General features: G+C 38.6%; 2 protein-coding genes across 12 annotated transcripts in view; one reads left to right on the forward strand and one right to left on the reverse strand.

The window, feature by feature from the left end:
• Nucleotides 1-7,048, forward strand: part of FAM13C (family with sequence similarity 13 member C) — a 142,702-nt gene extending 135,654 nt beyond the window's left edge. For 7 of the 10 annotated variants that reach the window (XM_052798907.1, XM_052798906.1, XM_052798905.1 and 4 more), the window contains 4 exons: nucleotides 1,139-1,234; nucleotides 2,478-2,677; nucleotides 4,211-4,312; nucleotides 5,095-7,048. In XM_052798907.1, coding sequence (XP_052654867.1) covers nucleotides 1,139-1,234; nucleotides 2,478-2,677; nucleotides 4,211-4,312; nucleotides 5,095-5,218 — 522 coding nt within the window. In that variant the 3' untranslated portion in view covers nucleotides 5,219-7,048. The remainder of the gene's footprint in view (nucleotides 1-1,138; nucleotides 1,235-2,477; nucleotides 2,678-4,210; nucleotides 4,313-5,094) is intronic. The other 3 variants (XM_052798904.1, XM_052798908.1, XM_052798914.1) reach the window with 1 other exon arrangement.
• Nucleotides 6,746-25,761, reverse strand: part of PHYHIPL (phytanoyl-CoA 2-hydroxylase interacting protein like) — a 58,928-nt gene continuing 39,912 nt past the window's right edge. For both annotated transcript variants that reach the window (XM_052798916.1, XM_052798915.1), the window contains exons 2-5: nucleotides 17,790-17,986; nucleotides 12,701-12,875; nucleotides 11,553-11,670; nucleotides 6,746-8,099 (exon numbers count right to left, since the gene is read on the reverse strand). In XM_052798916.1, coding sequence (XP_052654876.1) covers nucleotides 7,565-8,099; nucleotides 11,553-11,670; nucleotides 12,701-12,875; nucleotides 17,790-17,954 — 993 coding nt within the window. In that variant the 5' untranslated portion in view covers nucleotides 17,955-17,986 and the 3' untranslated portion in view covers nucleotides 6,746-7,564. The remainder of the gene's footprint in view (nucleotides 8,100-11,552; nucleotides 11,671-12,700; nucleotides 12,876-17,789; nucleotides 17,987-25,761) is intronic.

Genomic DNA, 25,761 nt, shown 5'->3' on the forward strand with positions numbered 1-25,761 from the left:
AAGCCCTGACATTCTGCAGTGAAGCATATCTCTAGAAAGAGTCCCTAACGACTCAATCAGCCAGACATATGCGGTGTCGTCAACCTGCATTTGTCTACTGTCACCCTTACTCCTGCTGACCAGGGATTTGTCTGCTTCTGAGCAACTCTGGACTATTGTCCATACCGTCAGCCAGTATGTGTCTCTTCAAACCTGCCGTGTGGTCACTTGTTGGAGCATGTGTAGCTGCGCTTCAATGCAGTAGTGCAGTAGTGCGAAAAGACAGTGCAATCGTATCCAGTGGGTGCTGATAGGCATGTGAGTTGAGGAGCAGAGGCTGATGGTGGACTACTTTGCAAATGACCCTGTTTTGACATTTAACCACTGAGGAACATGTTGTTTTTCTGTTGTCTTTTTTTTTTTCTTGTGGGATTTACTCTTTTTTTTCCTTAGTCCAGTAAGTCAGTCTACTGCACAGCTAGTTTCCATAAGGTTTATTTTTGTATTTACAAATATTTGTGGCTGGATCAGGCTCTTAATACCTGATCTAAACCAATATTCTCCTCCAAATCAACGCTCCTAGTGCACTTAGTGCAAGCGCAAACTAAATGAACAGACAGTTAATCCTGATCATGGAAGGCAGTTCCAGTGAGGGATGCACACAGCAATTCTGCATGGAGCCACCTCACTCACTGAAGCTGTAAAGCTGTATTCTCAGCACCCACCATCCCACTGGGCCGCTGAGTATATTGTCCCAGGCGGACTGTCATGTTACTGTAGCTCACCTGTTGCCATTATTACAGTTAAGTAAGTGAGGTGTCAATGCAATGTGCACAGTAGAAGCATATCTTAACTCTTACAACTCTATTAGCATCTTCAGAAAGAGACAGAGAATAGTTTACCCTCTGCCTGGGTGGTGAAGCTCAAGGAAGTGAGGAATCCACATGGGGTATTTTCCATTACAAAATAGATTGCTATTTTCATTTTTAGAAATTGTATGGATTAAACTACAGTTCCCATGGAATATCTATGGAAGCAAAATACACATCAGGTCATATTCTTCTAATACCTTTCTTAGCTTTACAGGAGAAAATGAGAAATCTGTTTATTTTTTATGTTTAATTTTGGAGGAGTATATTTTGTTATGATTTCTCTTTAGGTAACTAAGCAAGAAAAGAGTCTCATGAAACCTCTTTATGACAGATACAGAATTATCAAGAAACTTCTCGCAACTCCATCTTTGATCACAACAATTGTAAGTTGGAAAGAATTCATATCCATTGTCCAGTAAACATATTAAATGCTGTGTTTGATTTGTACCTATATGTCAGTTTGGCAGCAATAGAACTACTGATATTTGAAGAATCTGCTCATTGGTTAATACAGGGTGTTGATATTTCAACTAGAGCAAATGCTCTACAAAATTCAACTTCTAAGCATGCCAGAGGTTGTAATGTACGGCAGCAGTTTCTGAGGCAATCACTTCAAATGATGGGGTAAGAGATCAAAGGCTGGCATTAGTTTTCTATTATGCTAACATATGCAACACAGAATGAAACCTATCTCTTTTCATGAAGCCCTATACTGTCACTATATCTATCTTCTGTATTTTATTGTCAATGCTTTTATCAATTATGTAGCACATAAATATCGTTTGTAGTACTTTAATAATATATCAATGTAATGTAACAGTACTGGTCTCACTGTGAGTACAGGTAGCAGAATCTGGCTATTTGGAAGTTAATTAGCATGCCTCTATCAAAAATACTAATCTAATACTAATTGGGGCTGGGTTGATTTTAAAAATTATGAACTATTGGCTTGTTAGATGACAGTGGAGCTTTAGATTGCTTTGAAAAATCCCAGTGTAAATCTTTGTACACATGCACACGGATATTTTATTTGAAAAATTTAACTGACATTCCCTTGTGCTTTACTTCTCAGGAGTTTTTATGTTTAAGCTTTAGTTTCAAAAGCTCAACTTTTCTTCTGAGGGTGAAGGAACATGAGGAAGACAGTGAGTGACATCACTCTATTTTGGTGGTTAACATTTGTAGCTATAAAACTGTGGAATCTCTGCTGCCGAGTCTTGTAACAGTCAGAATTTCTGGACATAATACAAACAGTAGATGGTATATGAGAGGAGTACAAGTTCCACCAAGACTGCACTGCTTACAGAAATACAGAATGTTCTTTAAATCCTTGCCACTTATAAAGGCTTTTGCGTAAACAGAAGTAAATTGCTGGCTGGAGATACTCAGAAGCAGGGCCAACTTCTGTCCTGTTTAGTCATGGTGGACAACACACAGTAACTCAGTGAGCCCCACGAGAGCTCCCATGAACGATCTCGGGTAGACCTGGGTAAAGCTTTCAATATGTGTAATCTATTTCAGTGAATACATCCAGAAGTTAGATCCCAATTCTTTACGTTGTCATCCTATTAATTGTTAGTATTGTAATGTAAACAACTAATTCAATAATGCTTTACATTTTAAAAGCAGGAAGAGGAAGACTCAGATGAAGACCATTCTCAAAGCAGCCATGAGTTATCATCAGGTCCGATATCTTGCCTCCCTGTCGATGAGCATCTGTGTTACTCTCAGGGGGAGAGTGAGCCTGTGTATGTTTCACCTCTGGATGAAAAGAAAGTTTTCAGGCAAACAGCCTTGTCTATGTCCAATTTACACGAGGCAACAATGTAAGTTCTGTCTTTTTTCCTGAATGTTTTAAAATATTTCATATAGACTTTGTAAATGAAACATGATCCATACTTACTGCATGGGAATATTCTATACCAAAGAAGTGATTCAGTGTTTTATTACGGGAGAAAAGAGGCAGATGATATTTGTTGTTTGGGCAGCATACCTGTGGTTTGAGCTATTTATTCAAAGAAAGAACTTTGTGCCAAGTCCATGAAGAGAAAGGTGAAGGAATGTGAGCAGATAGGAGATATAACTACGTATACAGAGTGGTAGATGCGACATAATGGCATAGTAAAGATACGTAGACCTACCTATAATTGCTGCAAAATTTTTAGATATCTAACTACTTATGTTCTTACAAAGCAGTCATAAAACAAAGCACAGTTCAGCCAAGCAGGATAATCTGCTCCTCTGTTTGTGTGTGTACTGGGATTGACTCTGTGAGTGATGTAAGAATGCCAGAGACATCAGGCATATGAACAGCAACAGGGGACCTGAGTGAAGGATCATGCAATACATGGTCACATGGGAGGCCAGGGAATGGGTATAAAATAAATTTCTTCCTTGCATGAGAATAGTTATTAGTGTCTGCATGCCAGAAAAAAACTTACCACCACTCTCCTACCCTCCATTATAAAACCAAAATAAAGCCCTCCTGATTTGTAGTTAAGAATTTCAGGTTGCATGAGACAGCAAATCTCAAGATCCACATGGGCTGTTATCACTCAGCCCTGAAACCTGTTGAAGAATATGTCTTCCAGGAACAGATGTGATCTCAGAGCTTGTGGGAGGGTATCTTTTTCTTGTGTTTTGATTGGGAGTGCTTAGATGCATAAATGAAGTTGACTAGGCTCTAACAAAATCGAGAGTAAATAAAAATGTCTTGGTTTTCTATGTAACTTGACTATGTATGCAACAGTTTGCTCACAAATGCTGTGAAGATATTTCTGTGCATTTTGTTATTACAGAAAAAAAAAACCCAAACAGCTGCATATGTCGTAACGGAATTCTTTCTCTGCTTAAAAACCTTATTCTCCAAATACCAGCTAAAACATGGCCTCCAAAAATATTGATTCTGGGTACCACTAGCATTTCCACTGCATCACAGTCATGTTTGGTAACAGCTGCTTTTAGGAGTAGGGCTTGGACATTGACTTTATTAATTCAGTTCGAGAGATGCAAAGCATTTCCTGTGAGATTCTGAGCCCTGTCAAGTCCATTAATTCCACACAGAATTAAGACCACTAGTAAGACTCAATCCTGAAAGCTTTTCCTCCCACGTTGTCCACAGAGTCTCTGCCTTCAATTTATTAGAAGAGTGAGAATACTAGTAAAAGGGAAGGAGCACAACTGTTTATCGCGTGTGGCCAGTTATATCCATAGTTGGAGGGATGTGGTGGAACGTCTCGGGGCGCTGAGATCAGTGCCTGCCGTGGTCCGTAGCAGCCAGCTGCTTATTACCCAAAGCCACAGCCTTTACAATACTTCCAAGCACTTGGGGGTTTCATGTTCTTGTCTCTGTTTTACAGGCCCGTTCTGCTTGAACATCTCCGAGAAACAAGAGCAGATAAGAAAAGGCTTCGCAAAGCTCTGAGAGAGTTTGAGGAACAATTCTATAAACAGACAGGAAGGTAACTAACCAGCTCAACAAAAGCCCTCTCCTTCTCCCCTTTGGGCTCTTATGCAGATGTGTTTGCTCCTGCTAGGGTGGTTACTCTTAGGGGAGCAGGCCAGAAAAGCTGCAGCTAGGGACTGGAAGATACCATGGAGGTGTCTGGTCTCTGTGGAGATGTCCACCTCCCTGCTTAGTTCCTCTGGGATGTGGGCATCCCTGAGGATACTCTGGACCTGGGGAGCTTCCAGGACATGCCTGGAAGGTATAAACTCTGAGCTGAAGGGAGGCTGCTAAAGAGTCTTTCTGAGGATGTCAATCTGCAGAGATTACACTTGGCAGTTGGGCCACTTTTAAAGGCCAGATTTAAAAGCAGGAACCACTGTTTCTTTCACCCATAGACAATACTGGCTACTTTACACTCGCCGTTTATCCTTCTCCCTTCATTTAGCAAACTTTTTTGCTGAAAACCACGGATGATATGGGCATGGAGTATTCTGGTAACAGTTTTCAAAGCACTATGTAATAACTTCTCTGCGCATTTGAGAATGAAGTTGTCATGCTTGCATGGCTGACAAGAAAGAAAATTACTTGGTGTGTGAAAATTCAGTATTTTAAATACTGTTATTTCATTTCTGTGTACTAGAGCTTTTTGGTCCTGTCAAATTACCTTTAGTCACCTACAGTTAGGAAAAAAAAAATAATCCAACCCAATTCTCATTAGTTGTTGCAGAATTGATTTTAAAGACTGTTTCTCCTCTTACTCATAAAAGTGATGGCACTTTTATTTGCTTTTCATAGGAGTCCTCAAAAAGAAGATCGGGTGCCAATGGCTGAGGAATACTCCGAATACAAGCACATGAAAGCCAAAATCAGGCTCTTGGAGGTTCTCATCAGCAAGCATGATATTTCCAAAACAATTTGAAGCGAATGCAATGCTGTGATACTGTTCTTTAGCAAAAAACAAGCAAACAAACACGTAATGAAAAAGAGGAAGTAATTTTACAGGTCTTGGTCTGCTGCACAATTATTTGACACACTGAGATTTTTGATGCACTTTACCAATTGTACTAGCTGGGATGAGAGAGGACAGCAATATGCAAGACTATTAATTAAGCACGGGTGAGTGGACTACGGTATATATTTTTTCCTTTTGAAAAAGCCTTGAAGTGCACTGTGAGAATGCTAGAAATTAAAAGGACACTGAAGTATTGTAGATTGTCAGTTTGACCTGCTCTTAGTTTTAAAAAGCGTGAGGAAATGCTCTCCAGGTTTTTAGTACATGATAATGTACCACATCTTTCTTTCCAGAATTAACAGGCACTATAATTAACTATTAATGTCGGTTCTCAATGTGCCAATTCACTAGATATTAAAAGAAACATGAGCGAAAAACTCATGAACGTATGCTATCTTTCAAGACAGCATTGCTGTTCAATTCCAGCAGCTTCAAAGAAAGGTGCATACAAAGAACCAGTGCCAGGATTTGGTCTAAAATTCTGGGAGTAGGGCAAAGTGATGCTGCCTATGCAAAAAAAGAAGGATGGAACATGACTGCCAAATGGAACTATTTTTTTTTAGAAATAAGAGAAAATGTTTGGCAAAACAAAATACATACAGTTTCCTGGGAAGAGATAAAACAAATGTACTGGCTGCTGTCCTTTTCGCTATGGTTCATAGGACCTGGCTCATGGTACTTAAAATTCAGTAAATAGATCAACTACATGCTAATTTTGATTTATGTATTAAACTTTGCACTTTATTTTGCCTGATGCTATAACATTTGCTTTTCTAACTACCAAAGCTCGTTTAGACGCATGCACTTTGTAAAATGTCAAAGTATTTCTTGTGTTATAAATTGCCACATATATATATTAAAACCAGACTAGATTATTGCATTATGCTAAGATATTTTGGATAGATAAAGTACATGGTATATAATTGAGTGTCACAGTTATCTGATGAGGAACACTAGACTTCTTGTTTACTATAAATAAGAATATAAAAAAGATATTTTTTTCCATTGGAATTATGCATCTTAACTTTCAGAGCACCACACTTTGTACTATTAAGGAGATTTTTTTTCACTATTTGTGATAGACCATTTGTGTGAAAAGTGGACTATTAACAAACAGAAGGATTATCAGTGGGTTTTGTACTAGAAATGAAAAGCGGGGATTCTGGGAAATACCTAGCCCAGACATAAAGGAAGGAAGAATAATTTAAAAAAAAAAAAAAAAGGGACTCAAGTTGAATCATGTTTAGTGTTTTGCTTTAACTGTCATTTTGTATTGACCACGTAGTATAAGCAACCTGTTTTCTATCTTGGTAAGAAGATTTTCATTTTATAAAGCCCATTATGTACCAACCATGTTTGTATTTATATTGTATGTTATGGCTTGGCATGATTTTGAAGACGTACACATTTTCAAGTAGTTTGGAGGAAAAAGTATGAACACTAAAAAAGGAATTTTTTTATTTCTCTGAGGTTTGTTGTTTCAGTGTACTGACTTAATAATTTATAACTTAACTTCTATGAATCAGAAATGGTCTCCTTCGTAAATCTGTTTTAATTAAAGTCATCTAGAGCAACAGGAACAGATACAGAGCTATTTGAAGTTTACAAACTACATCTTTGATAAGGGAAAATGATTTCATGACATGTATACAATTGATATTAAAATGTAATCTATATATTCTATATGATTGTATAATATTTTATACAACAGTACAAATAAAATATTTTTCTATTATATTTATTATGTTGAGACACAGTTTCTGTTTTCAGTTAGCTAATATAAATAACATAAATAACACTGTCAAACAACACGTTGGAAGTGCTGACATTTCTAGGCTCTGAAGTTTAAATCATGCTGCAATTACAACCTTTCATGCTGTTTGGAGTTATCCCAGTATTTGTTCAGTAGTTAAAATGAATGCATATTTAAACACCATTTATATAAGCTGTTATTTTTATTTTGCTAAAGCAGTTTATATAGGATTTTGTTATGTTTGGCAAGAAACAGAAAACAATTTTTGCAGCATCTAGGTATAAATGGTTGCCAGAAAGAAATCCAGGACTTCTAACCATTAAAGCATCGGGGGAACAGAAGGGAAAGAGGGAGAGAAGAAATACTAAAAACGCTAGTGGAGATTTTGAAGACTCGTGTTTGCTTTTGGTGACAGCGGCATGTGCATGCTTCTGACAAAAATGTCTGACTATGGAAATGGGCAACAGAGGTTTGAAGGCTCCTAAGTAACCAGGGAAGTTTTAACGTCCAACACTGATATTGCAGGTCTTGCAGCTGGGATCTTTCTTTGCATTTGCAGTAGACAAGCTCATTAGTTGGTGACCAGTAATTTCTGCAACTGTGCCGAGGGAGAGATCCACAGGATCAGTGTAAATTACTTCCAAAATAACATCCTGGGCATGATGGTAAACCATGACACCGTCTTCTTCATCGCAGGTCAGAAATTTATTATCTTTTATATTTAGTTGAGGAAGGCGCTGCTTACAGAATTCGTCTCCTGGTGATCCAACGGGGGCGATAACGAGAATGACGTAGTGGTAGGCTGTGTACATGCAGTAGAAGTCTCCAAAGTACAAGTTAGTATTTGGGTTGAAGAGTTTTTCAGCTGCAATCTCAAACCTGTATCTTCCATAAGGTGAATCTTGTGGAGGCTTCCCAGTGTTAAACTCGGTGTTGCAGCTAAAGAAGATGCCTTCCAGCTTCCCACTGATCGGAGAGCCATGGCTGCCACTGTTATCCTTAACAGAGGGCTGCATAGCATTCCCATGATGGTCTCTACAAATGAATGACTGGTATTGTTTATTTTGTAACACATGTTCAAGAAAAAGTGGAAAAAGTTAGGACGTCGTGCTGTTTGGTAACAGTACTGAAGGGACACAAAGGAAAACCGTTAAACTGAAAACCGCGGTTAGTGTCACAATCTTAGGACCAAGAAAATCAAGTGATGCCAGACTCGGAAGGAGCTAGAATAACTCCTCCTGCTCAAGGGGAAAATCTGCTTTCCCAGTCTGGCTTCTCTGGCAGCTGTGAGCTGTGTGGGTATTATATGCAGGCGAAGAATAGCACAAACAAAAAAGCCCCCAAACCATCAGTATCTTTAATTAGCTGATTTGTTCAGCCTTCCACTACAATTCTAACAATAAACACTTTTTAGTTTAATCACATGATGAAAATTGCAAGTCAGTCTTAATATGCTAAATATACTGTTTGTTAATGTGTATTTTTAGCATAGACAGTATATATTTCATATAGAAAACTGCCAGTGAAAGTTATTTCTGAACCATGTTTTTCAGAGAGCTTATAGGAAGGAATGTACTGTCTGCCATAGTTTTTTTCCCCAAAATTATAATTTCAGATCTAATTTGTCTACTGCTGACTTCAATCAGAGCAGAGCTGGGCACAGAGTATTAGGCAATTTGGTTAGTTTCCACTTTGGTTGGTATCCAGCTTCTGCAGTCACTAGTCCCAAGGGGAAAAAAATGTACAAGACTAACGCTCTTTTTTTTTTGCAAGCTGAGCTCAATTTGGTTCCAGTGAAAAGTTCAATGTAGCAAGTGAATTTTAAAAACCCTAAATCCCAATAAATTGCACTCAGCAGCATTAGGCTGCTAAATTTAGGAGAACAGTCCAAAACATCCCATCTAATCCTCCTTAGGACCTGAGATTTTATGTATAGCAGGATGTGCCCCAGAATGTGTGCCCTACACCTCTCTGGAAGTGCCATCGCGACAGCTTTGGCTCTCTCTGCACCTGCAACCATGTGATACCAGAAAGAGAACCATTCCCATTTGTAAGTCAGTGCTGAAAAACACCAGATTTACTAGGCACCCTTGGAAAATATATACTTTTATACTTTTTACTCTTTATACTTTTACTCTTTCTTCTTTTTTTCCTTCTTTCCTCTTTTTTTTTTTTTTTTGAGGAGAGGGGAAGCTAGCTGAGACAGACTGTTCTCTCTCTGCTTTTAACTTGGTAAAAAGGTGCTGTGTGGGAGAAGGTTTTACTTGGTTAAAGCGGAAGGTAGCAGTCAAAGCAAACAAATTCAGTGGTATACATACAAAACAGCTCTAAATCAACTCAGTAATGTCCCTAACTGTGATTTTTTCATTATTTCAAATCTCCTCAGCAGCATATCTAAGATAAATTTCAAAAGTTTTCTGGGCCGTTCAAATACTACATAGTTACTGTCTCAAGCCCTATTTCATAAGACATCGGGGGCGGGGGGGGCTGTGTAGAATTGGTATTTTATGACTGAAGCGATTACTAAGGGAGAAAAAAACCCAGCCTGAGTAACTACTGTCTCTGCAACCTGGAAAGCCAGGCTTCTTGCAGTTCCATTTCTGTGGCAAGATACTGACATCCAGTGGCCAATTAGGCTAATTATAGGTCACTCTTCCCGGGGATCCGAGCTGCTTTATGGTGGTCCCAGCCGAGATGAGCAGCAGAGTGACATGAACACTACTCACAAGCTCACACTTAAACCCTGTATTTCGCGGTTGCTGCTTTAGCACCGTGACAGTTGCTTGTTTGCCAATGCTACTAGAGCTACTCTATAAGCTTTTCCAAGCTTGTTTACTAGTAATGACACCACAGAGGCCATTGGCAGGTGTGGTATGACAAGGAATTTTTCCTAAAAGGAAGCATGTGGTTAGGGTTTTTAAGGTACCATTCAGAAGAGTGCATTGTGGAAGGACTAGCCCTTGTGACCATATTAGTACATTTCTGATCAGAAAAGGTGCCCATCATCAGATGGTTACAGATATTCTATCTTCCTACTGACCTGGTAAAACACAGCTTTTTGTCTCTCTCTTTAACTCACTAACAGAAAGGAAAACAAACTTGTCTCTATTTGTATCAAAGCAAGAAAGAACGTAACAGGAGGGATGGGAAAAGGTACACTGCAATCAATTAGAATCACATTTGGCAGAACAAGGCCTAAACCACAGCTATAAATGCACCTCAGTGGCAATTTTCAAAGGTCTATGAACACAGAGGTGCACTATGATTACATAGCTGAAAAGAAAGCTATATGAGAATCAGAATGACCACAGGCATTTCCCTTCTGTGGGATCTAGTCCAGGATGGCAGCAGAGATTTACGAGGTCCTCAAAGAACCTCAACAACTGCAATTCATGCTCTACCTCCATTCAGTTTTGCAGCTTTGTCACTATGTGCAATAAAATAATTCTTCCAATACACAGAAGGGAAAGAGCAAACCCCATGCTCTGGAATGTACAAGACACTCCTGGAATCGAGCAGATAGGACTACAAAGTGGAAATGTTTCCAAGGGTGGTGGAGTCTGCTCTGTGGAGGTGGATTCCCTCAAGTATTTTTTTTCTTCACCAGTTTTAAAAAACTTTCAGTTCTAGACAGGTACTAGTGTGACACCAACATAAAACTGGAATTATGTGGCACAGCAGCAGCCCCATCTCTCAATGCATATTAAAGAACCATAGTCCATGCTGCCATCCTTCTGACACTGTGCTGAAACACATGTCGACACACTGCTTACCTCTCATCCACGTTCTAACAGTGGAAGGTTACCTCTGCATGGTGGCTGCTCCTGCTCAGCCAGTACATGAGCTTCGACTCCTTCTATTGAAAAGTCATCTTTTCTATTGTCATGATGCTTCCGGTTGCGCGTGCAAAGGCACACTGGGTCTCCAACAGGAATAAAGGACCTACCTCCAGCTATTCCCATTTATTCATTCCAACTGAAGCAGTGTTGTAAAATTGTCTAAACATCATCCCCTCTCACTCCCCACATTACCTGTAAATTAACATTTGGACTGCAGAGCCCCAGTTACTACATTTGGGCATATGTGGTTGTATGTGGAGAGCAAATATTTGAGATGGAACTCTTCTATGCAGGCAAATGCCTATGCACACAGTTGTGCACTCCTACTACTAGACACCTCTGAGTTTCTTAGTACAATAGAAGTATTTGGCTACTGAACATTCCGTTATGATAACAGGCACTTTAAACAGGCTGGAGACCCTGTGAGTAATTCAGTTTCTGCTTCAAAACACAAACTTCTATTGCCTAATGGAAGTGCTGAGTTAAGCAAGATGGAAGAAATGGGTTATATTTTAGTTTTTCCCTTCTTCTGAACTGGCAATGAAGCATACAGACATTCTGCTGTAGCTTTAGCTCAGCTGTCTCCATTTACTTATTTTCATTACTCCCTTAATTTGCCAAACAGTTTTGCATATGTTTACTTTCTTACCTGATATAATCAAAGTATTCTTTGTGCTGATTCCGATAAAAAACAGACAGTTTAAGCATACGGCCTGCAATCACTTCAGCTTTTTCCAATAGCTGTGTTAGGTGAACTTTTGAATAATCTGGAAAGAAAAGACAATCTGCTAGTAAGGGGGGGGGGGGCAGGAAAAACCACAATACTCTCCAAAAGCTACACAGACGTGCAACCTTAAAATTGGGAACAGAGCCTGGGTAACATACCTCACATTATGCAGCAGCTATACAGAAACTATAGAGCCCAGCACCAGTTTCCAACAGTGGCAACAGCGAAATGGCAGGAACACACACACGTTTGATTCTCCCCACTCCTTTCCCCACAAATACTCTGCAAGCCTACAGCAACTTTCAATTCAGGATTTCCTGTGTTAGAGCTGATTTTCTTGTGTTTGGGACTGCAGAGGAGCTGAGAACTGCCCTCTCTGGCTTACATATGTCATTTGATAAACTGTTTGCGAGAACGTACCCAGTTGCGAGCCAATAACAGTTCTAAACAAAACTAAAAAAGCTTGCTTAGGACGCAGCCTAAATGGCATCTCAACCAACAGGGGATTCGTAGAAGGCTCGCTTCAGCACTCAGCTTTCACACAGGCAAGCACATTGGCACTAGGTGATGAACATCCAAAGGAAGAGACTTATAAATCAATGGCAGGCTAAAAACTGATCCTTGAGACAGGGTGTTGGTGGTGCTCAGGCTTTGCAGCATGCAGAGAAGGGAGAGCAGCAGAATGTCCTAAGCAAGCTGTCTGTTAGGGAGCTGCCACTCTGTCTTTCTTTTCTCCACAGGTGCTAGTAGCCAGCAACAGGCACACAAGTGGCCCTGCTCCACTTCGGTTCAGCAGTCTTCTTTCCTAGCCTGGGACACGCAGTGGTGCCAGGCACAGCACTTTGGGGCAGAAACTATTGTGGAACAAAGGGGCAGTCCAGCTGCCTCTCATTAATGCGCCAAACCCGAGCACATACAAAGCCTAAAGTTAGAATTCCAGTTTCCAGGTGTGGCTGTTATAACTGTACCAGCCTAGCTGGCACTGGTAGATGGCTAACCTGCTCAGGCAGCAAAGCCAGCATTAATTGCATGCATAGATCCTGTGGTGCATGTTTCCTCAGCAATATTACCTGCTGTGCAAAACTCAATGATTTCACTCCACTCAGAAACAACATAATCGCCATCAACTTGCTTCGATGCTGTCTGCACTGCTACTGTGTATTCTGTTCTTGGGCTCAAGAACCAGTGCCCGCGGACTGTCATTGGCAAAGGAACAGCTTTGGCCACCAATTTAGTGGGTACATCCTGATGGAAACAAAAAGACAAAACAACACACGTCAGCAGTGCAACCAAACCAATCCACCACCCCTTCCTTCGTTGTTTTTGCAATGTAATCCCCAACCCCTAGCTCTTCTGTGTAAACCTTAGTTACTTCTCACAGTTCATTGGTGCAACAAAGTTAACAGAGCAGCCGAGGACAATGGTCTAAGGTCTGCTCTAAGAGCTAGGGTGATAACTTGCATGTGTAAGTTACTATTAGTTCCAAGCGACTACAGACTGATACTATTGCATATAGCCTAAATATATAATTCAGACTAGGGCCATTTGTGCTTAAGTATGCAAACAGAGAAAGACACACTACTGAGCACAAGGATATCTTAATTTAAGAGCTTCTTGTGCTCTCACTGCCATTGTTTTCTTTCAGTCAGCGTAACCAAACAAAATTCCTCCTGCCATCAATGACTCCACCTATAGTGCTGTTGATATCTTCCAAACCAAACTTGGACAGAGAAAATTAAATGTGTTGCAAAGTAACTTTGTGTGTTTTACATGTATCAAAATACCCTTATGTACAGGAAGGGCCAGAACAAGCCAAACATACAGCTAGATAGTTTGTGCCTGTCATTGCACCGCTTACTTCCCACCCTGCCACCATTTCAGATACTCTGTTTGGCTCTTCCAGTGTATCGCACCATAGTGCAACAAAGAAGAATAGCTGCTTGTTGTGGAAATACCTGATTTCTACAGTACCAAAGACTGCAGCGTAGACCACCAAGGGGAAGAAAAAAAATTGAAAAACTGGACAGTTTATGCTAGAACTGTGGGTGAAAGGACTCACGGTGGAGTTGAATGATTCTCTGCACAGTGTACCTGAGGAGCTGTGATAGAGTGAGAGAGGTATTTACTCTTGGGTATTTATCAGTAATCACAGAATAGTAAGATGGCTGCCACGTGAAAAGTGGGCATTTTAGATAACATCCATAGCTGTCCACCTATAAATACTAGCACAGTAGTCCCTTAAGGAAAAAAGAAATAGAAAAGAGACATTTCTGTTCATGATATATAAGCAAGACCTGAAAGGTTGGGGGTTTTTTTCGCTGTATTTATTTTTTTTTTCTGTATTAAGAAACTGTAAAATTAGCAGCTTGTGATATTACAAGAACTGAAACATGATTGACTGATAATCAAGGGTAAGATTTTGTTGCCGTGATTTCTTTTTTGCTAATTCTCATTTGAATCAAATAACAGTTGGGAGGAAATGTTCTCTCTAAAGGATTCAGTTGTGCACTCTGACATAAATAATATATAAAAGAGAAGAGAAAAATTACAAGGAAAAATAAAAGAAACCCCAAAAGACATTTAAAGATACCACCCTGGAACTGTATTGCAAAGACATCCCACTGGACTGAGTTTCCTACTGCTAATGCAGTCAGCAGCTGCTACAGTTACAATCATTAGTCTTCCTGTCATCTTTTCTTTGGCTATGGTAACAACTGCCTCCACTTGGGTCAGGTCTCTGTGCCCACAGCCCGGTGGTGGTTTTTGCCCCCATTAATTTTGTCAGTTTTCATGTAACATTAAAAGCCTCATTGCCCCCATGCGTCACAGCCTTGCCTTCCAGCTGTGTATCAGGAAACTCTTAAAACTGTACCGAAAAAGGGGCAGACTACCTAAACCACATTAAATAGAAGGTTTTCTTTCTTGCACAGCTGGTGAGGAGGGGCAGATATGATGCTTTTCATAACTCTAATCTGTTGTTCTTTTTCTAAGCCAACACTTCTTTTTTCTTTTTTTCTTTTTTTAAGGTCATTATACTGACCTCAGGAGAAAATGTTCAAATGTTCACATTGAAATTTCTCTGGGGATTCTCCATTTCTTCCTTTCATCTCTTTTCTGCTCAGCTCTGGCTGAGCCCCCAAAGAAGTGCAAAAAGAGGTTACATGCCAGCTCAAGGACAGCCGGAATTCTGGAGTGGCAGATGGCTGCTCCACCACCACCCACCAAACAACTCTAAAGGTACCTAGACGGCAATAATTTCCAAGAACAACCTGGAGGCACTGAATAACTAAACAGCAAGGTATACGAGTCACACTACCTCCCTCCTTTTTTGGGAAAAGATGCCTGCTTTGCAGTCCCTTTTCGTTGCCAAAGAAGCAGCTTTCAATTTTCAGTTTTTTCCCATTTCATCTTACCCTTCCCATTTGCCAGGTCTGTTCGTAGGACACATTGTGGGAACTCAGCACACCCAGGTTCTAGGCCTAGTTTTGCTAAATATCTGAGCCTCATTTCCTATTACATGGGAATAATCATACTTCTGTATCTTAAAAAAGAGGGGAGGTATGCAAATTGCACTGAGAAAAAGACAACGTCTTACTAGAATTCTAGTCTTTACATACTAGTACCAATACAAACCTCCTCCTTCACAGATATGATGACAGTAGTCATAAATAATGAACCTATATGCACCCTAAATATGCTGAATATACTTTATATATTTGCCAACAGAAAAACTATTGAAAGGATGAATCATTCACGTATGCTCTCCTGGGTACACAAGGAAACAAACAGCCCCCTTTCCTGAGGTACAGCATCTATCAGGTTAAGTCTATATCCCAAGTGACTTGCTCACAGCTGTGTGAGCAAACTGAGACTTAACATTAACTCTCTACAAGTTAGAAAATAGTTTAAGCTCATCATCTGGGTTTATCACCTGTGAGAGAGACAGGCACTTGCAGACAGTGACCTACCCTACCCGTAAGCTAAGTAAGGATGATTTTTTTTCCCCTGAAGATGCCTGTCTCCTTCCACAGCCTGACTGCTGGATGACTCCTGAGAGTAAGTCCCAATGCTCTTTTTTATAACTAAGTGGTAGTGCTCACTTTTTTCTTTCTAAAAAGCTCTGCTAGGTGAAAGGGCAGTGATATCCTTCACCTTTATACAACAGCTTTGTTATGAAGGCAATGGATGGGTGGGGGCTGATTCAGTCCCCTCTGGATTCTGGGATGATTCAGTCCCTGGTGCTGCAGCTGCCAGGTTATCAGCTCCCTACCCAGCAGATCTACTGCTGAGCTTCAGCTGTGAAACTCATATAACTAACGTTATAGGGAGGAAGGATGCTTGTCTTTAACCATACTAGGGTTAGGGCAAATTTTGAATTTGAGCAATTTTTAATTTCTCAACAAAAACTCATTCTAGAAAGTGTGTTAAAAATTACTTAGTACTAAAGATGCATGAAAGCAAACACCAATGTGCTCTGGCACAGACAGTTGTTAGAGTATTCAGTATGCGCAGTTCTCTTGCCTACCCTGTCTGCTGTCTGGATTTCCATCATTCTGGCCAGGGAAAAAAAACAAACCAACCAAAGAAAAGCTTTACCAAGTCACTAACACAATTAGTACCAAGAAATTTTAAGTTAATTCTGACAAGACATCCAACTTATTATTTTAATTGATAGACTTTAGTCTCCTGTTTTTACAAAACCAATTACCTCTCTCCTTTGACTACACACTTCATCACAATAAAAAGCTAGGGAATTGCTGAGAAAAACAAAATAAATCTAATGGCTTATCTTTATTACACTACCAAGATCCTTTTTTTTTTTTCTCTCTCTCCATTTTAACACTAGCCTCATCATTGTGATACATATTTTGAAGTGTATATAGTGTTTGATCTGCTAGGGTGGCTCTACCTTTTACAAAAATGTTTTTTATAACTTTACACCAGTTTGCACATGAATGAAAAAACATGTAGATTAATAAAATGAAAGAAATCAAAGAGAATCCATCCTAGTAAGCATTTATATTAGAAGGTATATTTATTCCTGCAGTATAAGATGGGAATTCAAATTCAAAGGCTGTTAGTCCAAAAGTAATAACAGTAAGAAAAACAAAACATAGCCTGCTTTATTTGCTATTACAATTAAAAATGGGTCATAATAAATGCCTACTGTAACATTAAATTCGGTAGTGGTTCACAAGCTGATTCCTAGCAACTGCAACATCTTGGCCAAACATGCAAAATTCTTGATTTCAAGCAGTAGTAAGTGATTTTTCATTACACTTAATGTATATGTTACTTCCAACCTTCCATTAAAAAAACCAAAACTCAAGTAAGGAAACAGGAAAATTATACACCTGCTATTTTTGGTGGAAGTATTTTCTGGTTATCCCACTGGCTTATAAACCAATAGTAATTTAGGTGTTGATAGAATTAGAGCTTTCATATTTGTCTGGATGGTTATTTGTGCCTTGGCATACCTTATCTTTTAGAGATATTGCCAACATTGTTTTTAAATTTGCAGATGATTGTGTTATTTAATCTATCTCATTCCACGTTTCTCTAGATATCTCAGTATTGCAACTATTCTGAGGTCAAAGCAAATTTTGCTGGATTTGATAAGTACAGATTCTGCAATGCATTCAATATATCCCTGCATCAGTGGCTTGAGGAAAGAGGCCAGATGAATATTCAGGTCACAGTGCTGAATGCTGCAAACTAAAATTGCTGGAAGCCTTCCTAGAAGTGCATTAGAATTTGTGACTCTTCTGTTGAAATGACATGTTGCTCTCATGAGTCTGTCACTGAACAAGGACAGGCATAGAATACATAAATTGTTTAAATAATGATTAAGAACTAGTCAGGAATAAAAATGTCTGTCTTGCAATACATTGTACAGGTTCCAAAACTGTTTTCAAATGAAATAGCAAAGGTAATGTTCAGTTCTCTATGAAACAAATGTATTTGTGTGTACACAAGCATAGGCTAGAGATGGAGAAGATATTCTGAGTATAAAAAAAGTCAATCAGATTAATAAAAACCCACCTTTGCTGGATGTCCAATACCTGTTTCCCATGGTCTGGCTTTGAACGGCTAATAAAACACTGAGATTCATCTATTTAAAATCAAGTATTTCCATCTTGATTTTTAAATGAAAATTACCTTGTGTTTAAATTTGTTGGAATTCTTGTTTTCTTTCTTGTTGAGATCGATGAAGTAATGAGTAATGCGGTCCTTGGATTTAGAATCCATGTCCCAAGAAATCTTGAAGGAATCGCATGTGATGTTACTTATTTTGATGTTGTGTGGAACTGGAAGTTCCTCCATCTCTGCAATCCCACTATCTTGTGATTTATTCCCTGCATAAAAAATACGCATGATTCGTTCAGTTAAAGACCTATTAGATACCTGTTTTCTGTGCTCCAATACAATCACATCTCTGAACAGCCTTTCATGAAGTCTGACAGGTGGTACTCAGAAGCAACTTTGAGGTACAACTACGCAAGACTCAATGTCAGTGATGGGAAATACTGGAAAGGGATTAAATTCCTCACATGAATAAGCACTAATAACATGTAAGCAGACTGCATAGACTGGCTAGTACCACAATTGTGTGCACTTGAGAGTTTGAGAGTAAGAAATGTCTGAAGCTATCTGGTGCTACAATATTTAGTTAAGATGCCAGGAACGTCCACAGTTAACACACAGTTAACATAATGGCCCTATCCATACTGGTCAGTGAAATAAATAGAAATAGATATCATATTAATCCTAAACCTATTTTTCAAGCACAAAGTAAAACAAATCCTTCAAGGTTTACAGATGGTGTATGTATATAAACATATGTATACACATATATAAAATACTGTCTCCTTCGCAATGAAACAATTAGCAGTGATCACTTTGTTGAGCCACAGTAAAAGCGACATACACACCAATTTCATTCTGTGGTCTTTATTCTCTCTATTCTAATTGCCCAGTTGAGACCCTGCAGTTTCCTTGGGATGTTTTTTCTAATTTCTCTAGATAAACAAATGACCATTGACCTCAAGAGGCATCACAGGTTCTAAAATTAGGTCTTCCCATAGTTCCCAAGGCAACCTTGTAGTAGAGCATTTTGTGAACACTAAAACTCAGAAACATTAGGTGATCTTGCACGATATAAGATACAAGTCAAAAGCAAACAAAGAATAAAAAAACCCAGAAAGATGAGAAAAATGAGTGGTAAAAAGGAAAAAATAGAGAAGATGATGTAAGAGAAGGAGTAAAGAAACAGAGCATTAAAAAAAAAATCAAACATAGAAAGAAACAAAGGAGAAAAACAAGGCTAACATCTGTGTAAGAAAGAGGAAAGCTCCCAAATTCTGTCCAGATGAGGAAGGTAGAAGGCCTGTGCAGAGATGTGAGGCAACACATTGTCAGAATTATTTTTAGTCCCATCTAATTATAGAAAAAGTATTTGTACTTCCATCATAACTGATAAAAAAACTGGGCACAGAAGGTGAGTCTAGTCAGTAATAATAATAAAAATTTGACTTGGAAAACAGTAGGGACATTTCAATCTCTCAACATACACTGTCAAAGAATTATACCAACACCTCAATGCAGAAATATTAAGGTTGGCCTGATTGTTCAAAATTCTCCTCATGGATATGTGAAATGCAATCACAGAGTCTGTGAAATCCATAGATTTCCAGCTAGTATTCTGAATAAAGTAATTTTACTGATGATTTCAAGAACCAGTAATAACACTTTTCTATTTTTGTTCCATTTTATGCATTTACACCTAACGGGTTGTCTATTCTTCAAACATCCTATTGCTTCTTTTTTTTTTTTTCCTTTTCAACTAATATCAAAGTCAGGTGGTGCATGGTCTTGCTCAAAATCCTACCCTATTTGTGCCATCCACAATGACACTTTCAACAGCTGCACTGGCTGCAGTAGACTCAGAAATGCCAGTCATTACTGAAAGCTTTCTGTTCATATGAAATACATGGTAAGTGCTTTTCCCAACATGAGATTTCAGAAAGCCAGCAGGGAGAAAATGCATTGCTTGCTTTTGTAAGCATTTTGTATCTGAAAAATGACTGAAAGCTCTACCAGGTACACCGAAAAGGCTATATACGATAGCTCTTCCAGGAGCAAGGCTTTGTGTTTAAGCAGAAGATGGAGTGATACTGCTGAGGTTCTCAGACCTCCTGGACAGGTGGACGGACTCAGATCCCAGCACACTGAATAACTGAGTAAAGACCTGAACAGACATGCACTCAGGAAATCCAAGCCATATATATCCACAATACATTAACGTGCAACTTCTTTGCCTCAAAAGTCAGCTTCTATACTCCATACCTATGGGCATTATCCATGTTACAAACAGCCAAGGTACTTTAAGCTTCAGGAGACGTGCAAAGCAGTAATGACCATTGACAAAAAGTAACAGAGATGAAAAAAGATTTTGGAGCACACCAATGACAGTCAAAGAGCAAAAGTGCTTCTGTAAATGGGTATTGTTTTCTGTACAATTCTTGGAATTAATGTCTGGCATACATCTTTAGATGTCTGTGCTCCTGATCCTTTTAATTTCTTTGCTTAAGAAGTGAATAAACAGTTTAAGTAAATGTCTAGCAGAAAATCTCCAGGTGATTTTTAGCAACATTTTAATATAAGTCTGAGAAAAAGAAACCACTTGCATTACTAAGTGCTAAGCTATCCTTTTTTTGTGATGGAACAAAATCCCGAATAAACACTTTTCTGAAATCTTTAAAGCTCTTTGAAAGTAGAAAAAAAACCATTTTACAGATTTTGAAATACAAACAGAATATGAACATAATATGAAAGTAAAATACTTCACAATTATCACCAGCAAGCAATACTCCAGTTTCCCTCATATTTAGAATATGAAGTATCTGTCATATTTGTAAGCCATACTTATATTTTGATACATATTTGTGTAGTCCTGAATGTCAAAATCCGTTGAGTTGACAGGCAGTAATAGGAACCTGATAATGATACACAGTATTAATGAGGAGGAGGATGATTCAGCAAGTATTGGTAAATGGTGACTTTTGAATAGCAACTGGTGTACCATTGCATGAGAACAAGGAAAAAACATTAAAAGCACGCTTCTGCTCTCTTAGATTTGACTGATCCTAGAAACCAAACACGCAGGTGACCAGCTTTGCCCACACAGCAGACACCCCAGCATTCAGACCACGAAGAAATTTTGGAGAAGCATTCTCTTGCAAAGCATAAGCTCTAACTCAGAATCCTTGTCCTTCAAAAAGTAGTGCTTTTCAATGCTAGGAACAGCATTCTGTCCTGAGATGTACTGGAATATGACATAAAAATGTGAGATACAGTCCTTGACATCACTGCACTGTAATTAACTCAAAAGAAATAAAGATGATAGGATAGCACAGAAAGAGAGTAAGAATATCCTATCCAGCCTGCTACTGTACATACATCACTTATAACAACTACATCATGTGGAATATTTCCATTAGACTTTATCAATATTATAAAAGCATTACAACTACTATAATACATAGTTATATAAGACAAAATAGTAAGAATGAGCAGAATTTTCAATAGCAGAAGGGTAACTTTGAGCTAAACTTGGAAGTCAGGTGTTTAAGAAAATACTACTATCTGCTGTTAAAGTGGAGGTTCAACTAGGGTCTGATAATATTGTCAACCAAACCACTTAAAAATCCTGGCTGCTACAAAAGACTGCTTAGTGGCCTACCTGCTAGTTAAAACTAGAGACTTCAGGTATGTGGTAAGCGAAATATAGGTGTCATGGAGATCAAAAACTGACAGATATAACTGACTAAAAAGGTAACACATTTGTACCTTGCCTTTTTTCCGCTTGTGCTTTGGTGAATATTTTGAATTGGTTTTCATACTGGAAAGCATGTCCACTTCAAGCCACTACTTCTTTATACCAGGATCAATTGAAAGAATAGATCAACATCAGGAAATAGGATATCTATTAAAAGCAGAAATAGCAGCTGAACTTACTCAAAGCCAGCATATAGCTGCCCTAAAGCACTCCAAAACTCCAGCTGAAAGGAAGTTACTGCTGTTACGGATGTGAAAATGGAGAAGGCCTTAGAACGGGCTGCTTTCATGTTAATCACTTTGCCACTTCACTGAGGCTAAACTGATCTTTCTTTGACGAAGCATCACAATACAGACAAAAATTGAAAATGAAAGTAGCGTGGGAAATGTTGCTCTGAACAGCTTCATATCAAATTAAAATAGATCAGCTTCCAATTAAAATGGCTACTTCATTTTGCACATTCTTGTTGCTTCAACGCTGGAAGCCACTGCAGGACTGGATAGAAACACTGCTTTTGGGTCTCTTTTGGGCAGAACTTATAGAAGAGCTAGTACTCAAACAGACCTGGTCTCCCTTGCCAAAAAACCCTAGGCATGTCATCCCTATGTGCTGCAGAAACACCTCTGTTTAAACAAAAAAAAAGTTCACTTTTAGAACAAGCAAAAGGGCCCAGTGATTCTTGACCCATATAAGTCAAAGACCACTCATGTGTGCATAGGTCACACTGGAAGCATAAGACTTTAAATTTCTTCAAAGCCAAAGAATACATACAACACGCCAGCTTTACTGAGATCAGCTGGAGAACTGCAAGATTAATGTTTTATGCTCCTATTCACAGGCTTATCTCTCTCTGCCACATCCAGAGTTAAATTTCAAGTTAAATTGTCTAATCAATTTTAAAGCAGTTATGATACTCACTGCTGCAGCTGAGTCAAAATGCTGGCAAATGGGTAACAAACCAATTTTATTTATATACACATAGACACACTTAATTTAGTATCCTCATTATAACTTCTACTTACATAAATTATCTTTGAATGGGAAAAAAAGGCAGAAAATTCCCATTGAACATTCATGGCTTTCATCTGTCACTATTGGAGACAAATGATAAGACTTGGAAATTGGTTAAGTCCACACCGAAAAGATTTGGAAAAGGGTGGGTTTTTTTTTTAATTTGCCTCGTCACTCAAAACAAGCTGAACCATTACATCTGCGGCAGTGGAAGGATGGTGGAAAAGAACCTTAACACAACCTCTGATTGGTAGTTACTGAGCATTCACAAAAACTGATTTTTTATAATTTTAGAATACTTGACCTTTTTTTTCCCTCTTATTTCTAAAAATGCAGAACTTCACAGCAGGGCAAGGGAGTACATGCCTACTGATTTTTCATTTCACAGACAAACTGTTTATGTTATCCACAAAAGAAATCCTGAAAGGGCTTATTTGTAATCCACCTTCTAAGCATACTTACAGCTCACAGAAGTGAGTTTTATGAAACTAGACCAATAAAATAATACATTTCTGGGTTCTTGTGACCTTGCTTATAGAAGTTTTGACTCTAATATTATCTTGGCAAATACATTCCTGCTATTAAGCATTAATAATGGAAAAAAATTAACTGAAGCAGTATAATATACATTTAATAAAGATATAGACTCCCTAAACATACAACTGTATTTCCCATAGTTTGAATGTTATTCGTCATTTGGAAATACTAAAAAGACGGGTTCACACTGAAAGGTTGTATACCAGACACACTGCAGTAGAACTCCTAAGTATTCAGAACTCATGCAATTCGTATTCAGCAACCAAATCACACCCTCCTTGCCATAACTCCATCCGTAACACCTTTCACAGCATTAACTATGTAGCTTGCTGCACTATGCAAGCATGAAAAATTATCCAGCAGTCAAGAAACAAATTCACAGATAACAGAACCTGCAAATGACTGAATACAAAGACATAATAGCCATCCATCAACAGGGAAAAAACTACAAATATTACACCCTTAATGAGTGTGATTGCTTGTACTCAGTGTGAAGTAAACTTGTGAAATATTCATTCAACTGCAATGGTATCCATTAAATCTGGAGAAATTAAAAGAAGGCAGGGCTGGATGAAATCCTATTGTCTGCTGGAGCCGTGAAAGTATCCCTTCAATAATCATGGATGACAAAATATAGCTGTAAAATACTACTATTTATCTGCAATTTAGACTTGGATACTAGGGGGAATAACCATCAAAGTAATATAAGGCTTTTCATATTGCTATTTCCCCTTCATGGGGTTTAGATTCAACCAATTCAGGTATTTGTCCAATCTCTGGACAAAAATTATTTATTCATTTTATATGTGGAAGAAATGTAAATATCTAAACAGAATTTGGAATAAAGGGGGGGGGGGCGGGTCTGTTTGAACCATCACTCAAACAAATTCAGAGCTGTCCTGAGTAGTGGTGGAAAGTTACACATCCCTGAAGTGATGTAAATGCACTTTATATCACAGAGCCCAAACATGCCAGGAGAACAACCAGAAAAGAGAAGAAAGAGATAAAATGGCTTTTCCTTGCGTTACTCTTGTTGACTGTGTTTCCTGCTAAGGCTTTGTCCTTCTGTCCATCAAGATGCAAATTACATCAGCTTAATGAAGTGTAACTTACATTTTCATTTAAACCCATTATGAACCCCCCTCAACATGTATAAATAGATTTGCCTCTTTTGGCATCACACTGGAAAACCTCCAGTTGTACGGACAAAGACAAATCATCTGGTTCTAAGTTTCTTTGTACTCAGGGATAAATCCTCAGTGTCTTCAGAGTCATGTTGTGGGAAACAGGGAATTCTGATGCTTTTGGAGCAGACATTCAAAAATCACTACTATGCCTCTCCTAAGCTGCCAACACCATTGCCATGGATCTTTGAAAACATGTTCCCAAAGGATTCGTAAAAAACATTAAGGCATTTTGGGCTCTCAGTTTGTACTTTGTAAATCTCATGCTTGTCCTTACATCTGAAATTGTTGCTATTAAGAAGTTTCTTTATTTGAGGATGAAACTCTTTGCATTTAATATGGTCTAGATTTAAAAACAAACAACACAACACAACACAAACAGTGGAATGCTTGTTAGTGATGGCTATTTCCAGTTACAACCCTGCTTTTTCCAGCTGTAAGTTACACTGAAACATCCTAAGAGCTCACTAGTCTAGCTACCACATTCTTAGCTGAGGAGGTGACAGCTCTAGAAGTAACAAAGAAGAAAACAGTTGAAGACACACTCAAAAAATGAGATCTTTTGACATTTATATGACGAAAAATGGTTTTGTGATGGGGAAAAAAAGAAAAGATGATGGAAAACTAGGTGATATAAACCACATATTTTAGGGGGACTATACAGACAATAAAGAAGATTAAGCCTATGTAACATGTCAAGCTCCTGCAGAACCTCCACCTCTTAACACTGACCTGTGGCCCAGGGTTGAACGTTTGCTACAAAAAAGAAAGCCTTGATTCAGTGGTACTTGTTCCATTCATTCAAACCATGGCTTTCTGTGCTAAAGCAACTCAAAGCAGCCTCTAGGTTGCTGCAATTTTTTATGGCAGGTAAGACACCCAGAAGCTACTGAACTAACTGGGAATGCCAAAAGCATAACGAAGCCCTGGTGATATCCCACAATCAGCAACTGGGAGGAAAGCCAGTGGAACAGTCATCATGCCACTTCTATTGTCACCACAATATTCTCCTGCACTGACGTGATTTCACTCATCCGGTTCACATAGTTTGGGGTTTATCTGGGCTGCTCTCATGTAGAAGATACTGCACTAAGTGCTGCAGTGTACTGTCTTTAGAAAGACTCACAAGATAGTAACCCCTGCAATTACTTCTGTGAAGTGTCAGCTCCATGAAAACTTAGGAATTTGATCAGGGAAATGTGACTAAGGTTTGTGAGCCAGAAAATAAGCAAGGTGAGACTGTACCTACATAGCACAAAATTAAATGCTAACGCTGGATCCTTAACACATTCTGGGAAGATACCTGAAAATCAAAAGACATGTAGATGAGGATGAGAGGCATAGAGGAATAAACTATAAGGTAAAGCAATTTCTGAGACCCTGAAAGATCAGGTTTACATTATACACAGTTACCAATAGCACATGTAATAAACACACCAAAAGCCAAACAAAATCTTATAATGCAAAGCACATACTTTTAAAATGTCACCTTTTTCAGATCTTAAAATACATCCATTGGGGAAAATAGAAAGTGTTTTTCTCAAGTTAACATTTTCAATAC

This window comes from Harpia harpyja, chromosome 10, assembly GCF_026419915.1.
Source record: "Harpia harpyja isolate bHarHar1 chromosome 10, bHarHar1 primary haplotype, whole genome shotgun sequence".
Taxonomy (NCBI): Eukaryota; Metazoa; Chordata; class Aves; order Accipitriformes; family Accipitridae; genus Harpia; species Harpia harpyja.